Source organism: Anguilla rostrata, chromosome 2 (assembly GCF_018555375.3).
Source record: "Anguilla rostrata isolate EN2019 chromosome 2, ASM1855537v3, whole genome shotgun sequence".
Classification (NCBI taxonomy): domain Eukaryota; kingdom Metazoa; phylum Chordata; class Actinopteri; order Anguilliformes; family Anguillidae; genus Anguilla; species Anguilla rostrata.
The window spans coordinates 17,174,343-17,193,405 of NC_057934.1; the positions used below are offsets into that span (position 1 = coordinate 17,174,343).

General features: G+C 42.4%; 1 protein-coding gene across 2 annotated transcripts; it reads left to right on the top strand.

Moving 5' to 3' along the window:
- Window positions 1-212: 212 nt before the first annotated feature.
- LOC135247434 (golgin subfamily A member 7B-like) lies at window positions 213-18,964 on the top strand. Of its 2 annotated transcripts, XM_064320883.1 has the most exons (6): window positions 213-504; window positions 8,236-8,361; window positions 10,096-10,248; window positions 14,190-14,291; window positions 15,608-15,711; window positions 17,691-18,964. In XM_064320883.1, the coding sequence occupies exons 1-5, from the start codon at window positions 316-318 to the stop codon at window positions 15,689-15,691; spliced, it is 654 nt and encodes a 217-aa protein (XP_064176953.1). In that variant the 5' UTR covers window positions 213-315; the 3' UTR covers window positions 15,692-15,711; window positions 17,691-18,964. The 2 variants fall into 2 exon arrangements, with proteins under 2 accessions (XP_064176953.1, XP_064176954.1); XM_064320884.1 differs by having other exon boundaries at window positions 459-504; window positions 15,608-18,964.
- The last annotated feature ends 99 nt before the right edge of the window (window positions 18,965-19,063 follow it).

A 19,063-nucleotide genomic window follows, 5' to 3' on the forward strand; every position in this document is an offset into this window, starting at 1 on the left:
CTGTATAGTGTAGGATTATAGGCACTCGACAATGTCTTATAGCTGAAATATTAATGAGTAAACTGGAAAACATGCACTCTAGTGGGAAGAAAATAAATGGGTTAAAGAGATCACTGAATAATCATATCGTTGAGGGAAACCAGTTGTCTCACGGGACATAGGCACACTAATGATGTGTGGCTAATTTTGGTGAGCGTTCGACAGCGCTTCCTGACTGATAGTACTGTTCTAGGATTTCACGAAATCAGGAGAGCTCCTCTTTCCCCTCATTCGGAGACCGGCTTCTATGAACTGGTCCGTTTTCATCACACACAAATGAAGTTCGCGTTAAATCCTCGGAATGCATTGGTGAAACCCCCGATAGCTGCTCGCTCCACCCTCGTCTGCTTCGTCCCTCCCTCAATCCCGCGAAGCTTCGTTCTGCACTGTCCCGCAACAGCGAGTAGAAACGATTTCAGCACCGGGACAGATCCTGTACTGTCTAATGGCAACATGGCGACAGAGGTAAGAGGCGGTATATAAAGCCTACCGTGTTCTTCTGTTGTTACACCTTACTTAAACGTTAGTTTTTCATCACATACAGTGGTTACTTGTCACGTTCCATAGCTGTAGAAGATAGCGCGCGGTTGTGTTCGGACAATTGTCGAAGGGAAAGGTTGCGTGTGGCTAAACACAAAAGCTCATTTCCCGCAGATTCGTTTGGACTAATAGACGTAGCTACGTGTTTGTCCTACGTATAAATTGGCTAGAAGACAAAAACTAAATTAGTCAAGTGTGAGAATTATTTTAAAAAATAATAAACAATTACATCCACAAGTGTAGCCTACATGCATGAGCGATATGCCCTCTCTTTATGAAGGTGTCATTGTGTTTAATTAAACCGCAGAGAATGCTGTTTAAATTCGAAAATTTTTTTTGAAAACATGTTCTGATTTACACAGATAGCTCACTGACGCCATCAAAATTACTTATTTTAGACAACAATAATTACGCCTATAGGCTACATTATGTGGGTACGTGAAGACACATTTGACCTGCGCAGCTCACGAACAGTAGCCTGTGGAAGAAGTCAAACACAGATTTTAAGAATCGAATATCCAAAAAACACGGGTGTAATGTTGCCTTCATTTGTTAAATGAGACATTAAAGAATAGCAAGGAAACGCTTCCTACTTGCGTTTTTCAGCATTCTACTGTATTTAGCGCTGATAAGTGACGAAGCTAGTAGTCTACACTGCTGGGACATTTAAAAGGATAGAAATGCACGTTAAGCTTTTTGGTGGTGAGGAAACACCGTTGTCTCACGAGTCCATGCGATGATAAATGTGTGAGAGCGTGTGGGCGCACTACGCTCCTTGGTAGCCTGCTGGGGTGGGAAACTATAGCAGAGGCAGGGTTGTCAGCACCGTGGACAGTTGCCCTTCGCACAGGCACACCTCTTGTGTTGCTATTCGTTTCCAGATACATACACGGAGTTATTCATCGAGTTACATCCTGTCATCATATCCAATGGAAAATAAGGTGTTGACAGGATATGTTTAATTTAATGATAAAATATATTTAAAAACTCAAAATAAAATCATTTAAACGAGTGTTGTTCAGTGGCTGTTTATTATAAACGTATGGCCAGCTGTAAAGGACGCGATGATGTAGTGCCGGAACAAACAAACACAACATTGAAAATGAAATGAAAATAGTGCCAATCAATCGCGCTGAAGGGTTATTGTGGCTGCTTAAATATATTTTTGGCGTCTCACTTGAAAAATGTTAAATGCTTTTAGGAGTTGGGTGTCAGATTTCATCGGCTGTGCCAGTGGGGTGCAGTGGCCATAGAGCAGGGCTAATAATAACCGATCTGGTTGTAGTCCCATGTGGTGTGCTATTGAGTAAAGGTAACTAACCATCATTTCATCTGAGCATTTCTCACTGTAAATGGTATGTAAAGTGGTTATGCTGTGTAAAGTTGATCAGGGAGTTGATGCTTTGCATTAGTAACAATAATAATATGTGATGGGAAAGGCCAGTTTTCTTGCGTCGGCGTAGTGCAGTCAACATGCCAGTAGTTAAATTCACAATATGTAGTCAATGTGCATAAAATATTTGCTCGAAGCCTTGACCTTCACGACGAGAGCAGCCGTGCTAAAAGCTGTCTTTGATCTGTGACATCATATTTGTCGCGTGTTCTGGTAATAGTTGCAGTTCTCTAAAATGATGAGGTGTTTTGGATTAAATGTAGGCCTACGCACGGTGCAGTTTCCACAAATATAGCTGGGGTTATTTTTCAAATAAAATGGTACAGAATGTGCATACGACGTGTAATTAAGCCTCTACCCATAGATACTTACAGAGAAAGTCACAACATATAAGTAAAAACTTTAATGTGCCTACAAAATAAATAATCATTTAAAAATATTCTTCTTCTTCTTCTTCTTCTTTATCATCATGATCATCATTTCCTCCTACTTCTCAATAATAATAATAATAATAATAATAATAATCTCTGTGACTACTTGGTCTGTTCCTTTCTACAATGGTTTTTTGAATCCCTTCCAAACGGGATGTCATTGTTGTGTTTGGCTGCTGTACTGAGTTATCCTGGACCACCTCCAGCACACACGTATACTGTGAAGTATCAGGATGGAAGTGTCAGTACACAGTCTCATCTAAATGTGTTGCATACGAAATATGACGGCAATTAGGCTAGCCTCCAGCACAGCCAGACAGAATTTGATGAATTGCTTACTGAACACTGAATAATTATCATTCCACTCTGAAAAGCATAAGGGGGCCGACTATTTCTGGACATTGTTGTGGAAAAAGTGCCCAGGGATGCCATAATTTTCTTTTCCTCTCAGCATTCTAGTTTTCTGTTTCTAAATAGAGTGTACATAGATAAAACAGATCCGAGGCTTCTGTGTGTGTGTTTTTTTTGTTTTGTTTTAGCTTTTTTTGTTTTTTTGATTGACCTGTTATGCAAATATGGACAAAGACCAATGGTGTCTCAGTCAATGGTTGTAATGCAATGATTGTAATGGCCTTCTCTTTAGAATGCTGGTAATGAGTCTTTGTAAGAACACGGCTCATTGTGTTTTGTTTATAATACGCCTATTTGCACATTCCCTTATGAATTTCCAGGTCAGTCAATTATGGATTTTAGATGGTACATATTTTAGAATTTGTTGATTAGTCTACAGTTATATTATATTAAATTTAATGGTAACACAACAGGGGATTTTTGGCCTGCTTGTTTTTTTTAATGATTTGTAATCACTTCCAAATTGTTATTTCAGACAAAGATATAAAGAAAGAAAGAAAGAGAATTCATTTTTCTATCCTTGTTAAATTGTGTTTTTGAATGCTAAAAGAGCCCAAACTGTTATCATTGTTTTACAGAGGGCCGAATGCAACACAAACAACAACCTTTTTGCTGCAGTGGTACCCGTGTCTTTTGACACTCTCACCTTTGACAATAAAGGTTTCCGCAGCCAGCAATCCTTGCACCGTATACTGTTTCCACTCTGTTTCTGTTGTACGGTAGCTGGCACAGCACAGCTGTGTAATGGTGTAGTCAGTTCAGCTTCATTGATTGCGCTTCCAGCTGATGCTTGCTGACGGCAGCGCAGTCCACAGCAGGGTATTTCTCTCTTCTTTGGCACCTCTGTTCAGGTCCGAGCTCCATCGATTATTAATCCGTATTTACTGTAACACTTGGGAGGAATTAGTCACGCTCGTGACAGCAAATCTCAAATCGCTTCATTTCCTATTTGCTGAACCTCTTTTTGAAGGTTCAGCATTTATTTCCAGCGATTCTCGTGCTATGTTAGAACATGATGAATGCCCCCTTTGAATGACAAAGTAAATTCAATGGGGATCAAACTTCAGCTGTGGAGTCTTGTTTAATGATCACGTCCATCAGCATGTGATTTTGTCTTGAGCCTTTGAAATCCTTGCCAGAGCAGGAGTCGTCTACAAGTTGCCTTAGCTGTGCTCTGTTTCTGAGATTAAACTGCCACTTGCTTAGAAGTACCCTACAGCACAGTTGAATATACAGCAGTTATGTCAATAGGCATATGCTGCAACACATAATCCACATCCACTCCTCAAATTATGGTAGACATTCAATGTCTTGGGTACGTTTTCCGAATGTCTTGATCACTCCCATGACCCTGAAAGTTATGGGATACTGGATTTTAGATCTTGGCAAAGGGCAGAGGTCAGTCAAAGATAGGCTTGTCCTGCAAGCTGTCATTCACAGAATAAATGACCCACAATGGCCTGCCTCCTGAGTGTACAGCCAATTAAATTAGTTGTAGTAACCTGATGGGAACCCCATATATACAGTACAGTTGCTCAATCTAATTTGGACAAACAGAAAAATCTGGCATCACCGAGTGAATCAGATAAATGTCTATGGAAAGTAATATTGTAGCAGGATTAATTCTAAATTGGGCTACATTGCAAGGCATACTGTATACATCATTTGGTTCCTAGTGCATGAACAAATATAACTGATTTATACTGTGTGCTGTGTCCTGTAAAGGAGATATATCATCTCATTTTTAATGGTTTATTAGTGAACATGTATGCGCAAAAGGATGTTTTAGGGTGTCAGGTGGCTAATAAGTAGTATTTAGAATATTATAGTTGCATAAGAAAAAGCTAAGTCTTAATTATGAGATTCTTTTGTAAATTGGACCCATGTAAACTGTTAGAGTTTATCTAACCACACATATAGCTGTGTAAGGATAGAGCATATGTTTCACTGATGAGGCCGTTCAGCTGGGGAGACTGGCTTAAGCAGGCAAAGTACAGCATGTCCTATGTGGCCAAGTGAACGTGCGTCCTTCAGGGGGGGTACAGACAGGCAACGCATTGCATGCGGTCACCATCATAATGCCTAAGTGCCTCCTGTTTCTTCTGGGTGGGTGTCTGTCAGATCGTCAAAACTAGAGCCTCTTCATTCTGGCTGGGTGATTGCAGAGTACAGCAGTGGGCTGAACAGAGAGGCTCAGAGGAATGGAGGAGGAGGAGAGGAGGAGAGGAGATTTGGCAGAGAATTGAGTCATTGAGACAGAAGGGAGCTGTGATTTGTTGTACTTCCTCAATCAGCGAACGCTAAAGCAAAAATCCTCAGCCGTGTTTTTGGATTGGAGGCCATGTCAGGTGGAGACCTGTTCCATTTCTGTGTTACATTCTTGCTTAAATCATATATATTGACCCATTTCCTGGCTGAAACATCCTCCACTAATTACTATCGTGCTGACTAGCATGTCTTCCAAACTACATGCTGCCTGAAATCGTTTCTTCTCACACTGCAGTCCACCAGCTGAGCTGCACAAGTGTTGCTGTGCACGGTCACGATTCCATTCCGTGAGACCCTTCCCTTTGCTGTGAACGCTCTGCGAATATAAATATTTTAGCTGCAGCCACGTTTTTTTTCGAAAGCGGTTACCGACCGCGCTAATGGCCGTTTGTTGCTCTTGGTGCTTCCTATTTTCAGCAGCAGATGCCTGGCACACAGGAGGTCGGTTTTCTTTCCCTGCTCTGTATTTAGATGAGCGCCTCCGCATCGTTTGAGCTGAGTCTCCCTCAAAGCATCTGACGCACAGAAAGCACCAGAGAGCATCTCTTCTGTTCGGAAAACCAGCCTCAACAAACGCCCAAATTTGGCCTATTTAAACAAATTGATTTTTTTTTTGAAAATATTGCAGCTTCCCATTGATTAGTGAGATGGGCGTTGTACAGTGAGAATTGCAACTTTGGAGTGAGTTTTCTCTCTTTTAATCGCAATTTTTTTTGTGGCAGTAATTGTAATAAATGGATCATCCGTGACAATCATCATGGCAAATCCAATATTCCAGTAATAATTACGGCTTTACTCAATAATTAACTTTGCTCATATGGGGTGGGTTGGGGGGGAGGTTGCAGAGAGGATCAAAGATTCCCCCGTGTTGGGGAAACAGAACCTTCAGCCACACAAGGGGGTTTGTACATGGAATGAAAATTGGCTGTCCAAATTGCACCACATGGTCTCCCCAAGAACTGAATTCCAAGGTATCCCCAGGAATGTGTTTAATGAGCTAAAACTACAGGCAGATGTATCAGATGCAGAATACAACAGAATAGTCAAGGTATTGGTTTTATAACACAGTAGCTACAGGTGGGACACTGCTATTGCACCCTGGATCATGGTCATTTATATAAATTGTTTCAGTGGACTGTCTAGTTGTAAAAATGAGTGTCATATATTTCTAAATATAAGCTATGTTAAATTGCTTTAGAAAAGAGCATCGGCTGAACAAACACATAACTGTTGACTTTACCATTTTATTGTTTGTTGCGTTTTAAGGCATAAAAATACTGTACATATTAAGATAGACTGTATACTAATCGAAAAGATATATCAAAATATTCAAAATGTCGGCAGACGGGAGCCACATCAAACAGTTAACATTTAACAGCCCTCAGTTTTGAAATCCTTTTCCCATTTCTAGCCGTTCGGTCCAAATAGTCGATATGCTCCCCTCTTTTTGTTTAAGTGGGACGAACTGCCAATGTGAAATCCCGCAGCAATGGGCAGTGTTAGGCCCGGGCTAAAGGCCCAGTGTCACTGCTGCCTGCCGCGGCGCGGAAGACGTGTAATTACGCTGAACGCCATGCTTCTCCTGACACGCCGACTGAGCAGGCCTCGCTCACCTCCAGCGGCAGCGAGGTCCCGCCGCGTACGCAGCGAAGCACCGACAGACGCGCCGAAGCCGTCTGCGACCGACTGTGAACTGAAGCTAATTGGCATCGCCTCGGAGTGAAATGACAAAGATGACTCGTGTGCTTACAGTGCGAAGACGGACGAGATTTGATTCACTGTTCATTTCGGACCTTGGCTCCGAACGAGCCAAGCCTCAATGCATAACGATATGGCAAAGAATCAAACCGGCACAAAATATTAACTGTTCTCAGACACTACAATTCTTAAGATGTAACGCACTGTATTTGCATAATTCCAGTTTCGCTGATTGCACAGTTGGCAACTTGGTATGATTCCCAGCCCTAGGCAAAGAATTTACCCAAATATGTCTAAAAACGGAACAATGTTAAGTCTGAGGAAGGGTACTACCTACTATCTAGATAAATTGTGTAATATAATGATGTTTTTTCAAGGAATGACTAATACTTACTGCACATTAAAACTCAGTGGCCTAAAAACAAATAATCTATTTTGTAATCAGTTCATTATGATATCTATATTTATGTTGATTGTTATCATATTGAAGCATGTTTAATGTATTTTTAAGAACTGATTAGACATACATGGAAAGACTGTGTAGATTTTATTTATTTATTTATTTATTTATCTATCTATTTTAATTTGTTAAACAATTCAAACATACCCTGCCACGGCAGTCAGTTAGCCCCTCCTAGCTAACGGGCTTGGGGTTACTTTGTCATTTCTGATTGGTTTGGCCGTGTTAGACCAAACCCTCTTTGTCCTGCGAGACTCCCCCTGGCTCGGGTATTGAAAGACATCTGCGCTTAGGCAGGGCTGCAAAAAGGGATTTATCCTGAGAGCCAAAGTGCCATTTCGATTAATGAATTCTGGGGCAGTAGCACAATGTGAGCTCCCCTCTCATACGGATTAGCCGTAGCCAAGAGCTAAGTGGTTTGCTGGGGCGTGCTGATTTGAGATGAGTGTTTAGAAATTAGATACTCATCTCAGGGGAAGATATGATAGCTGCAATTAAGAGGTATTTCACTCTATTTCCAGATATCTAAACTCAACAGGGTACTTATCTAACAGGGGGTTAGAAATACATTTCGGGGGGGCTCCTGCTGACAGTTGAGTTCTTTACTCTAAAAGGTTTATGTCATTCAGCTGAAAAAAAAACTTTAGGTGGGCGGACAGGAGAGCAGATTAAATGAATTCTTAGCATTTAGGGTATAATGTGACATACATATCCATGTTACAAGTGTTTTAATGTCAAATTACCACGTTTCATTTAAGTCCTATTCTTATTGGCTACATTGCTTACACCTGTCACAAATAGAAACATGCTTCTTAAGATTTTATAACAGCATGCTTTGTGAGTTCCCCTGTTCTATGGAAGGTGAACGGTTGTGTTCTTCTTGTTTTTGACATGTGCTGAGCCGTCTGTTGTGCAAAGGACAGAATGTGTGACTAAACCCTGTCCCAGTGCTCTTAGTTAATCAATTCCACCCAAAATGGCTTCCTCTCCCCCAGTTCCACAACCTGCAGGAGTTGCGTCATAGTGCCTCGCTGGCCACCAAGGTCTTTATCCAGAGGGACTACACCGAAGGGACCGTCTGCAAATTCCAGACTAAGTTCCCCGCTGAACTGGAAAGTCGGGTGAGTCTCCACACACCTTGCTTGGAAGAAAAAAGGAACATACATGGACAGTGCCTTACCCTGCAGTACACACATGCAGATGGACTCAGTGGGATGTGGTGACTCACTCACCAGCCTAGGGTGGTGCATTAATAATAAACTGCCAGTTTGAGTTTTTGTGGAGCTGCTGGTTGATTGCATTAGTGTCTTATAAATGTCTTGCTGTACCTGCAGCCTGTGACTTAAACTACTTCCCTTAAAATGTGCAAGACAATGTTTGTTGTAATATGAGTTAATTATGATTTAAGTGTAACCAAGAGAGAGAAGGGTCAATGCATGAGCTTTATAGATAGATTCAGTCATTTTTGAGGTCAGTCTCAATGTTTATATTGAGTAGCTTGAGAGAGGAGGGAGAGAAGTGTTAATATTCAAAGACAGAAAAGATGATAGAAGTGGTGGAAGTTTGAAGTGAGCTTGATTCAAGCTCTCTTGGCATCAGGCAGTTAAGTCCCTAAAAATGTTAGAATCATTGCCTGAGACTCCCAAACAGTACTAGGGGGAGAAAATAAAAGAAGCACCATAGTAGTCCCATTGGTACAAATTAGACAGCAGTGGATGGTACTCCATTTTGTGATGCAGAAGAGGAAGCAAAGTGAGAGCAGAACTTTCCTTCATTTCTTTTCAATAGTGATAACACTGATGTGATACCTCATTTTTAAGGTGCACCATACAGAAATCACACAGACAGACTGAGATCTGAATCCTTTGCATATGCGACAGAGTCACGGTCCCCATGTAATTGCCTGATGTAGAACATTGCTTTTGGAGAGCCACTTGCTTTAGTTAACTCAACATAGGTGTTAATTAAACGCCACGGTGCTTTATGAATGTCAGCCGCAGCCAAATTAGTTTATACGGCGGAGGTATTTTTAGAGTAGAACAGCTACTATATAACTGTTCCCTGGGATACCAGACCTATAAATAAACTGTGTCTGTGGAAAGCGCTGCAATGGGAGAGCGTGCAAGCATGCACCTCTTTGCTCACAGTGATATTTCAATTTGGCGTCATCTACTGTATGATGCTTTTGGTCAAGATTGAGTGATACAGGATAAGTATGTTTGGAGTCCATTTTAATATGTTCAGATGATAATCTCAGATGGGAATTTGATGTTTCATGGCTCTAAGTCACTCCAATCAACTGCACAAATGCTGGTGAATGATTTCTAGATGCTTATGCTGTGGTAATCACAGTGTAATATAGCAATGGTATATGCACAATGTGTAAGATATCCAGACGTATTTGTTTTGGATTCTTTTTTACGCTTTACTGATCTACAAGTGTATTGGAACCAATTAAATACTCTCAAAAAGTGAAAACCTTGCCTTCTGGTCATATTGGCAGGCTCAGTTACACCAGCCAAGATCAATAGAGCACAGAAAAGTATTTGAATCCAAAACAAATACGTATTTGTTCCAGGTCTGAAGATATCATCAGGTAACAGAGCCTAAAATTCCAGTAAGAGTTGTCTCAGAAGATCAATGTGTCCTTTAGTGAGTTCAATCAAGCATTCATCGATTAATTCTTTATCCTAACTTTTTTTGTTGAATGGCCTCCATTTTTTAAGGTCTTGGCTACTTATAAATATGAGGAGGAGGAGTATTTGGGGCATAGCAGTGGATTGAATGCTGCTAGTTGAAGTGCATTGACTCCCTGCACTGATAGTTCAAACCATCCTTTCTACTCTCTCCGGTAGATCGAAAGGACTCTCTTTGAGGACACGGTGAAGACGCTGAATAACTACTATGCTGAGGCAGAGAAGATCGGGGGCCAGTCGTACTTGGAGGGATGCCTGGCCTGTGCTACAGCCTACATCATCTTCCTCTGCATGGAGACGCGCTATGAGAAGGTGAGGCACTTCTGCATGCCATGGCAACCCAACACTAGCCCAATGCCAACGTGACACCAGCACCACACCAATGCAATGCCAGCACAGTGTCAACACAGTGCCAAAACAACACAACACAAAAAACGATTACACAAAAGCAATTACAACAAAATGGCAACGCAAAAGAATATCAATTAAATACACACAACACAAAGGCAATGCCAGTTGAACATCAGCAAAATGCCAAAACAGTGGTAATACCAACATAACAGTTATATAATGCAGCACTAGCAAAATATATTTAATTATTGCACAAGCACAGTGCACATAATTCCAACACAGTAAGCAAGCACACTATAGATATACTGTATTTTGAACACTACACAGGCACAATTCCAGCACAACATGAACGCAGCATGAGCGCAATGAAAACTGTATGATCGCACTTTCCATCAGAAATGCAATCTTAGAACAAAATGCAAAGTGCAATTAGTGCAATCGCCATTGCAACACAACTTCAAATGTAAGCCCAAGACAAATACAACACTGTCCATTCAATACTGAATTACAATGGCAACACAGTAGAATGTGAGACGAGGCTACAAATACAATTGGGCTTTCCAAACTGAATTCCAAAGCCATTAGAGAACCAAAACAACATTGTGTAGAGCACAACTACCTGCTGGGTGCCCAAGACACAAAAGTCTTTATCCAGCTTAACGCACCGTAAGTACTTTGTCAGAACCAGCGGTGGCAAAGGCTCCTTGAATTGCAGTTGCTGATGCTGCAGTTCAAGGCTTAGCTGACGTCTTGGCTTTAGTGACAGCATCTGACGGACAGAGCTATTTGTGTGCATCCAGCGAATACGGGGTGTCATCACATGCTTACGGCATCAAATGGAGCAGATTAAAATCGACAAGGAATGTGAGATAAGGTTTGACTCACGTTTGCTCTGTTGCGCTTAGGTGAAGTTAAACTCCGTGCATACGCTCGTTTTCGGGAACTGCTGCACCTGTGTGCTCAGGAGCATATCTGTCCATGCCGCCGATAGCATCAGACTCGGCTCCACAGATCCGTTCTGAAAGGGGTGTGTGATTAATGCTCTTGTGTGTGTGTGTGTGTGCGGGTGTTGCTTTCACATCAAGCTTAGCTGGAACAAACAGCAGTCACAAGGAAAACCTTTCTTCAATCTGCGTCCAAAATCTTCGTTTCGTCTTCCCAGCATGTGAGCTGCTCTAAAGTGGCTCCGTTCAAGTTCAGTCTAGGTTTGCGAGCGGCGTTGAGATCTTATCGCGCTACAAAGCAAAACACCCGAAAACGTTCACCCCGGCTAAAAGAGAAAAAAGAAGGAAAAGTTGTTTAAAATATCCAGGCCTGAATGATAAGATCCTCTGTCACAAGGAAGTTGTGATAAACAGTGCCCACCCACGAAGGCTTTCTGCTGGGTAACGTGGGATCCCCAGGCCACACAGGAGTGCACAGATGCGCAAATGCACAGAGATTAACATCTGAGCCATCAATGACAACTGATTATAAGTAGCTTTGTCAGGGCAAACTGAACAAAAGACAGGAGGCGGTAGCCTGCTCATGCGATCGCATCATAATGCCACGTGCACATTGCCTATGGTAGAGCGTTTAAAGAAACGTCTATGGTGCCTATAGGCACTGGCAATAGTTGCAGTGCTGACTGGGGAGCGCTCGTTACTTCATTCACCGTCAAGAGTGACAGGAGGAGTGAGCAAATATGGAAACTGCCCCCAGCTTTTTGTGGTTCTTGTGACATTTGACAGTCATACACTTCCTCCAGAGGCCCTGATGAGGCCAGTGGTGCATAAGTACAGTCACATTAGTTTGAAAAGAAAGAAGTGAAGTGAAAGTCAGTAATAACCATGGGCTCTTTGAAGTAGTTATTACTCTTTCATAGCAGCTGTGTGCCCATGAATTAATTCTACATTTATTTTTGTACATTTTCTTCTATTTTTCTCTTTCCTCCCTAGTGTCATATTTGTATTATTGATGCAGGACTCACTCATCCCCGTTCTGCCCTAAGAATTACAGTGCATTGCTTCATTCAGCACAGACTAAGATTGGCAGCTATGGGGAATAAAATGTAAATTAACTAGTTGACCTCCCTTCATGTTCATGTTGTTCAAATGCCCCCTGCATTAACGCCATAAAAGAAAACCGAGCTAATTATCTGAAAAATTCAGTCCAGCAATGCATGACTGTGTGTAGGGAATGCTCTCTGACATCCTGTTGATGTCTCATTGGAGCAGCATGTACTAACTGAATAATATTCACAAAAATAGCACATTAAAAATAAGATTTAAAACATTATGCTCATCTGATGTTCCAGCATTTTCGCAGGCCTGCTCTGGAATGCTTACCTTCCAAAGTATCTGGTCATAACAGGTGCTTTTTAAAAGTCTTCAAGGGCATGCCACAACCCCCAAAGGTCCATTTTAAGGGATGTTAAATTAATCTGTCAATCAACACAAAAAACGTGCCATTATCCATTGTCCTGGATGAATTCCCAACTAAACTCTTTGTCTGACCATTTAACCTTTCCCCAGTTTAACAAGCTAAAATAACCCCTCCTTTTCTGCCTTAGCTAATGTGAGGTGAGCATTCCGGAATTAAATGGTCGCTGTGTGTTTGCCTGGTGAGCCCAACATCATGGGTGGTGGAGTAAACCCCTCCCCATGCAATATTTTGAGATCCTGAAAGATGCTGTTTACTGTAAATGCAATATATTATGATCGTTATTATTAGCTGTTGCATGCTACACTCCTTGAAATCAACAAAAAAGTGGTTGATGATGTAGTTCCCCATCTGCTCAATATGAACCCTGCTGTGCTGTGCTGTGCTGTGTTTGACACGGTTATTGACATGGTGGTCATCCAGAGAATTGTGAGGTCAAGGAGTGGCACAAACAATCAAGGCATGCACTAGGCCCAGCTGGACCTTGCGAAAGCATATAAACATGCTGATGTAGGCTTTTATGTGGAGTGTTTTATGTGGCTGTTGTTATTGTTGGTTTTATTGGTGATAGTGCGGTTGCCACTGAACTAAAACCAGATCAAGGTTATTCTATTCTGTAATAGTCTCCTTTTACTCAAAAGTCACTGAGTCATGATGGGGCAAAAACAAAATGGTCTCCTGAGCACGGAGCAGGAAACACTCCATTTCCCATGACTGGGCCTGCTGGTTCTGAGCAAGCAGCTGTCATAGCTCTCTGCGGAATGAAAAATACCCCAAGCGCAAGCTAAACAAACTGCCAGCTGGGACTTTATAGTATTTCCAAAATTGCCTTCGCTTCTCTATCTGCCCTATCTAATAGGGCTGCATTTCAGATCGAGTTTGCAAATTGAAAACTAATGCAGTGAAACTAAAGCCATCAATCCTGGTCGTTCGGTTCAAGGTAACTGCTCAAAAGAGACGTCACGGAGACACTGTTTCAGCATGTTGGCATAATTGTTATTCAGGAATATACATGCATATAATACAAATTTACAAATTTATTTAAAGGGGGAAGCACTGTTTCAAATGATGATTAACAAGTCTCTTTGATCTTCCTCTGATGTTCTGGATAACCTAGCAGGGGAAGTATGTCACACTGTTTCTCAAAGTATCAACATATAATACTACTGCAACTTAATATTGCCCTCTGGATATCTGCCTTTGGTATTTGTAGGTTCAGCACATAAAATGTCATAGGCAGGCTTAGATCTTCAGTGGGATCAGCCGTTTGGTTTTCCCTGAAAAGCGTTTTAGAGAAATTATTTTCTTGGTGGCGATTCTCTTTCGTTGCATGTGGCTGGCCTATAGGCTGCATGCAGACTTTTTCAAATGTAAGCACGCTCATTCAGGCTAACATTTCTCCAGCTCTTTTACTAACAACCCTTTGCCTCACCACCACTGCTTCTCTCTCCTGACCAGTGTTGCCGTCTGCTCCCCCCCAGGTGCTGAAGAAGATCTCCAAGTACATCCAGGAGCAGAATGAGAAGATCTACGCCCCCCGAGGCCTCTTAATCACAGACCCCATCGAGAGGGGCATGAGGGTTGTATCCTTTTTTGGAAAGGTGGACTATGGGTGTGGGTAGGGGCTGTCACAGGAGGTCTCGGGGTGTGACATGTATCCCAGGGCATGCTGGTCCTCTGGGTCAGAGCTTGGGCTGAAATAGTACAGCAGAGCAGAGTGAATCTGCATACTCACAATATGCAATATGCTTTGCATTGCATCTTATAAAACACTGTTATGTCTTAGCAACGTAGCACCAATGTAACCACCTCCCACACACTAGCAGAATTTGGTAAATGGAGCTGAGAACAGAAGCTGATTGGCTCAGAGTGACCAACATTCTCACACCCATATTTCTGTAAACACCCCATGCACCGCTGTTGGAGTCTGGGCTTTGATGGGCCTTTGTGTGTGGATGTGAGCAGACCTCCTCTTCCGTAGGGCCTTAGCTGTCAGGTTTTATCCCCCCCGAGCATCTCTGGCAGCTGTGGAGCTCGGGCCAGCTGCACTCTGGGTACTGGAGTGATAATGAGATGTGCACTGAGAACACCTTTGATTAACTGTGGTCAGCTGTCGAGCCAGAAAGCAGGCATGTTTCTGTTTGCGTGCATGTATGTGAAGCGTGAGTGTGCATGTGCCTGCGGACTGTATGTGTGCACACGTGCCTGTTTTAGTCTCTCTGCATGCATATACTGTATGCATGTATGTACTGTACAATATGTACAGTATGGAAAGAGAGAGAGAGACAGTGTGAGAGAGAGATGTGAATCACTGACAGATTGTCCCAGAATTCAAAGGCTACGATTAAAAAAACAACAGCTGTGGTGATGATGCACACACAACATGTTGTGTTTAGTCTAAGAAGGAGGATGGTGTTTAATTAATGTAGCAAAAATGTATTTATTACTCAAGTATTATGGCAGCATCTCCTCTGCCTCTACATGCCTCTTCTGTAGATGCAATAAAAGTATTAGACTGTATATGTTATTCACGTTACAACATACTACACATATTGCTATATGCAGTATGTTATGAGCAGTGCACCATTCGAACCGAGAGGGTGGACTGTTGACCACAGTGTAGTGTGTTAACCACAGTGATGTGAATTATACTGACTATATTATTTGGGTTGGAGAGGGTGTTTTTTAGTACAGAGAACCGCAGTGACCTTTCGACCACAGAAAGTGGGCTGTTCATGTAGTGCTTTAACTACAGTGTGAACGCTAGTGACATTTGGACCGCAGAGAGGTAGTGTGACCACAGACGGTGGCGTGTTAATGACTCTGTGACCTGTGTGACAATGTGTGGTCAGCAGAGGGCTGGATTGTGGAGTGTGACCCTTGACCTCTCCACGCTCAGATTGAGATCTCAATCTACGAGGACCGGGGTTCCAGCGGCTCCAGCTCAGGGTCTAGCTCCACTTCCAGCAGCAGCGGCCGGTGACTGGAGGATCAGCACCAGGGGTACGGGTACCGGGGGGCCGGGGGGCTCCCCAAGATCCGCATGCTGAAACATGAGAGTACCCGATTCTAACCCAAGGGAGGGGACAGCCCTCCGGTTTCGCAAAGAAAAACACATGCACACAACATACATGCAAACATGAATCAAAACACAGAGACTTGCACGCACATACTCACACAAACACCATACATGGTACACATACAAACAAACACATGCACATGCATATCCACAAACACACATGCATACGGTACATGATCATATGCACATGCACATGCATTCATGTGCACACATGCTCAAACACACACACACACACACACACACACACTCATACAAATATACACCTACTGTTGTTCCTGCCAGTTGCGTTTCCATAGGCATCTCCCTTGTAATACTCATCATAACATTCATTTTTTCATAACCCCCACAGGTTTTTCATAAGAAATATTGAAAGTACTGTAATAACATTAATAATTAATATTCAAAATTCTGTGGTGAAGAAGGGGGTGTCTGTCACAAGTCACCTTTTAGTTGGCAGGGCTCAACAAACATACTGGACTCCCAATGACCTCTCAGTGACCTGGAAAAATACTGCCCCACAGGAATTCACTTTCAAATGGGTCTCTGAGAGAGCGAATGAAAGCAATCGCAGATCACTGCCATCCTGGAGGATAGGGACTGTCTGCCAGCACATGTTCCAAAGCATGCCCGCAGCCATCCAATGAGCTGGGCATTCCACACGGGGCACCCCCTCAGCTGGGCCTTCCCCCACGTTTCCAGCTCATTAGGAGCACAATGGAAAGCCGATGCCCCTCTCAGCTCTCTGATCTTTATCGGATCAAAGCGCCCAGATGATTGCACTTAGCTTTTTTTTTTGTTTGCAGTTCGGCACGGACACGGGAACGCTGCGTGAAATTTAGCGTGATAGGGTGCAATTTTCCATTTTGGCCACTGTCCTGCGGTCCGTGAGTTTTCTTTCTCGCCGGATCCTTCAGGCGCCACAGTCGGGATTAATTTTGGAACGTTGTAAATCAGCCGCATTGTATCGTCTTATTATTTTACAGTCTTTATATTTCAGTCTGCATGGATGGGCGCTCCTTGGCTTTCAAACGAGTGTCTCACATTTACACATAAAAAATTGCATCCTGCCAAGTGGCTGACTTCTACTAGGACCTGAGCTTCATTGTGCCCTCACTATATAACACAGCTCTGGAAATGTGTGGAAAGCTTGAGTAAAAGACAGCCTCTTATCTGTATCTGTTAGAAGATTGCCCTGCATCTCTGTGAAGCTGTGACAATGCAACTGTAGCAGCTCATCTACGTGGATCAAAGGACCAGGAAATGAAGAAAACTTATGCTGGGGGGGGGGGGGGGGGGGCACAAGCATCTTCAGGCAATGTCTCCATGGAAACGCAAGTCCATTCATCCCAGACGCTTTGATACATTTCTATCCACTTTATTACATTTCATTTCATTCATTCTTTTCATTGCTTTATTTCCATGTTTACTGTCATTATTATTATTATTATTATTATTATTATTATTATTATTATTATTATTATTATTATTATGTGTGATGTATTTTGTTCCACATTTTGAATATCTGGATTTCTTTCATTTGAAATAATTACATTTAGCTAAGTACTTTTCTGTTTATGAGTTATTTTTGTCTGCTTGTTTTTGTTGTCTTTTAAGTTTAGGAAAATGTTTCTTCAGGTGCCAATCCTTCCTAGCAGCATTTTGTGCACTAATAGGCCCCCACCCAAATCTGTTGCGCCCTCTGTTGGCCAGGTGGGGGCACAGCACTACAGCAACCAAACACTGTTGTGAAAGGGTGGGCTTCACTAGAACAAACATTCATCTTATGTTAACTTAAGGGTTAACAGATAATAAAGCTTATCGCGCATGTCTGTTTAAGTTAATTTACAGTACATGTTTCTGTATGTCTATTTATTTTTCTTTCTGTTTTTCTCTTTATTTTCAGTAACCTCACCTGGCCTCCTTTAAACCCCCCCCTCCCCTCCCCAGACTTTGTGCATTTCCCGAGGTTAGTCATTCACTTCCTGTACCCTTCCACACACCGCACACCAGATCGGTAGGGTCCCTCAGCAGGGGGGGTCGCTGCAGAGCGCTTTGATGCCTTCATGTTTCACCCCCCCCCCCACCTCGTGGATACCCAGCCTGGGGCTGACCTGACTGACCCACTGGACATTCAGCTGCCGCGGCCGGCCGTTTGTAAATTGTGTGCTTTGTACAAACACTGTCCAACGCATGAGACTCTGTGCAGCGGTGGCTGTGCTGTGGATGTGCGGATTGGATATTTTATTGGTGTCCTGTAAAAAAAAGAGGGGATAAATGTACAATAGCCTTTTGGAGGGGAGGGGAGGGGATGGGAGTCAACATGGAGGGGTAGGTTACAATAAAGCTATTAAGGGAAGCACTAGTGGTGGGGGCAGAGTGGGCGGGGGTGGGATGTTGGTGACAGGAACTTCCAGATGAGTAAAAGTGTGGATGATAGCGTAGCACCGGGATTACGGTATGTAATGAGGTCATACTCAGAAAGCCTCACTGCCAGTCCAGAGGGTGCAATTTGTTATTCTGCTACGTGAGTCAGTCTTGAGGGATACCACGGAAAAGATTCTTCCCTAATATGGCCGAGAAGTGAAGTATGGTGTTGAAGGCATGCAGCAGGGAACAGCTTACAACAGGCAGAATACATATGTAGAATGATAAATGAAAACAAATTTATGCACTGAAAGGGAATCATTAACTTCCAATGTGGGAGGTGGGGCTCTGGATCGGGAGGGGTGGGACTTTGTGTCGGGGGGCCAATAAGGGATGGAGATCCATGAGAGAAGTAATCACTGGGGTTTTCCAATGAAGCCAAGTTTACACAGGTGTATACGTTGATGCAATGTCTGTTATTGTATTGATGTAGTGATCCACCAATTAAAATGGGATCAAGCTAGTCTTCCTATTGACAGAAATTGAGATGGCACTGATTTTTTTCATACATGATTACAAAAAATATCCTCCAAAGAGTTCATAATCCATTACTGTTACAAGTCCAGATTTTGACATTGAAAACAATCAACTGTTTTTCTTTTTAAACATATTTTAGTGGTCACATTTGTTCAAATGTCGTGATTCTTTTCATTCACTTTTTACAAGCAAATATTGAAAATGTAATATTGTATTGGATATAGAATTTCCTCTAAAACAAATAAATAATGTCACAAAAATTGAACAAGCTTTGAAGGCAAAGTGATATTGTGTTTTTCTCTCAGTATTCTTGGTGCAGTCTCAATTACACAAAAAACAGCTTGAAAGAAGTTTGAAACAGACCTCCCACATACA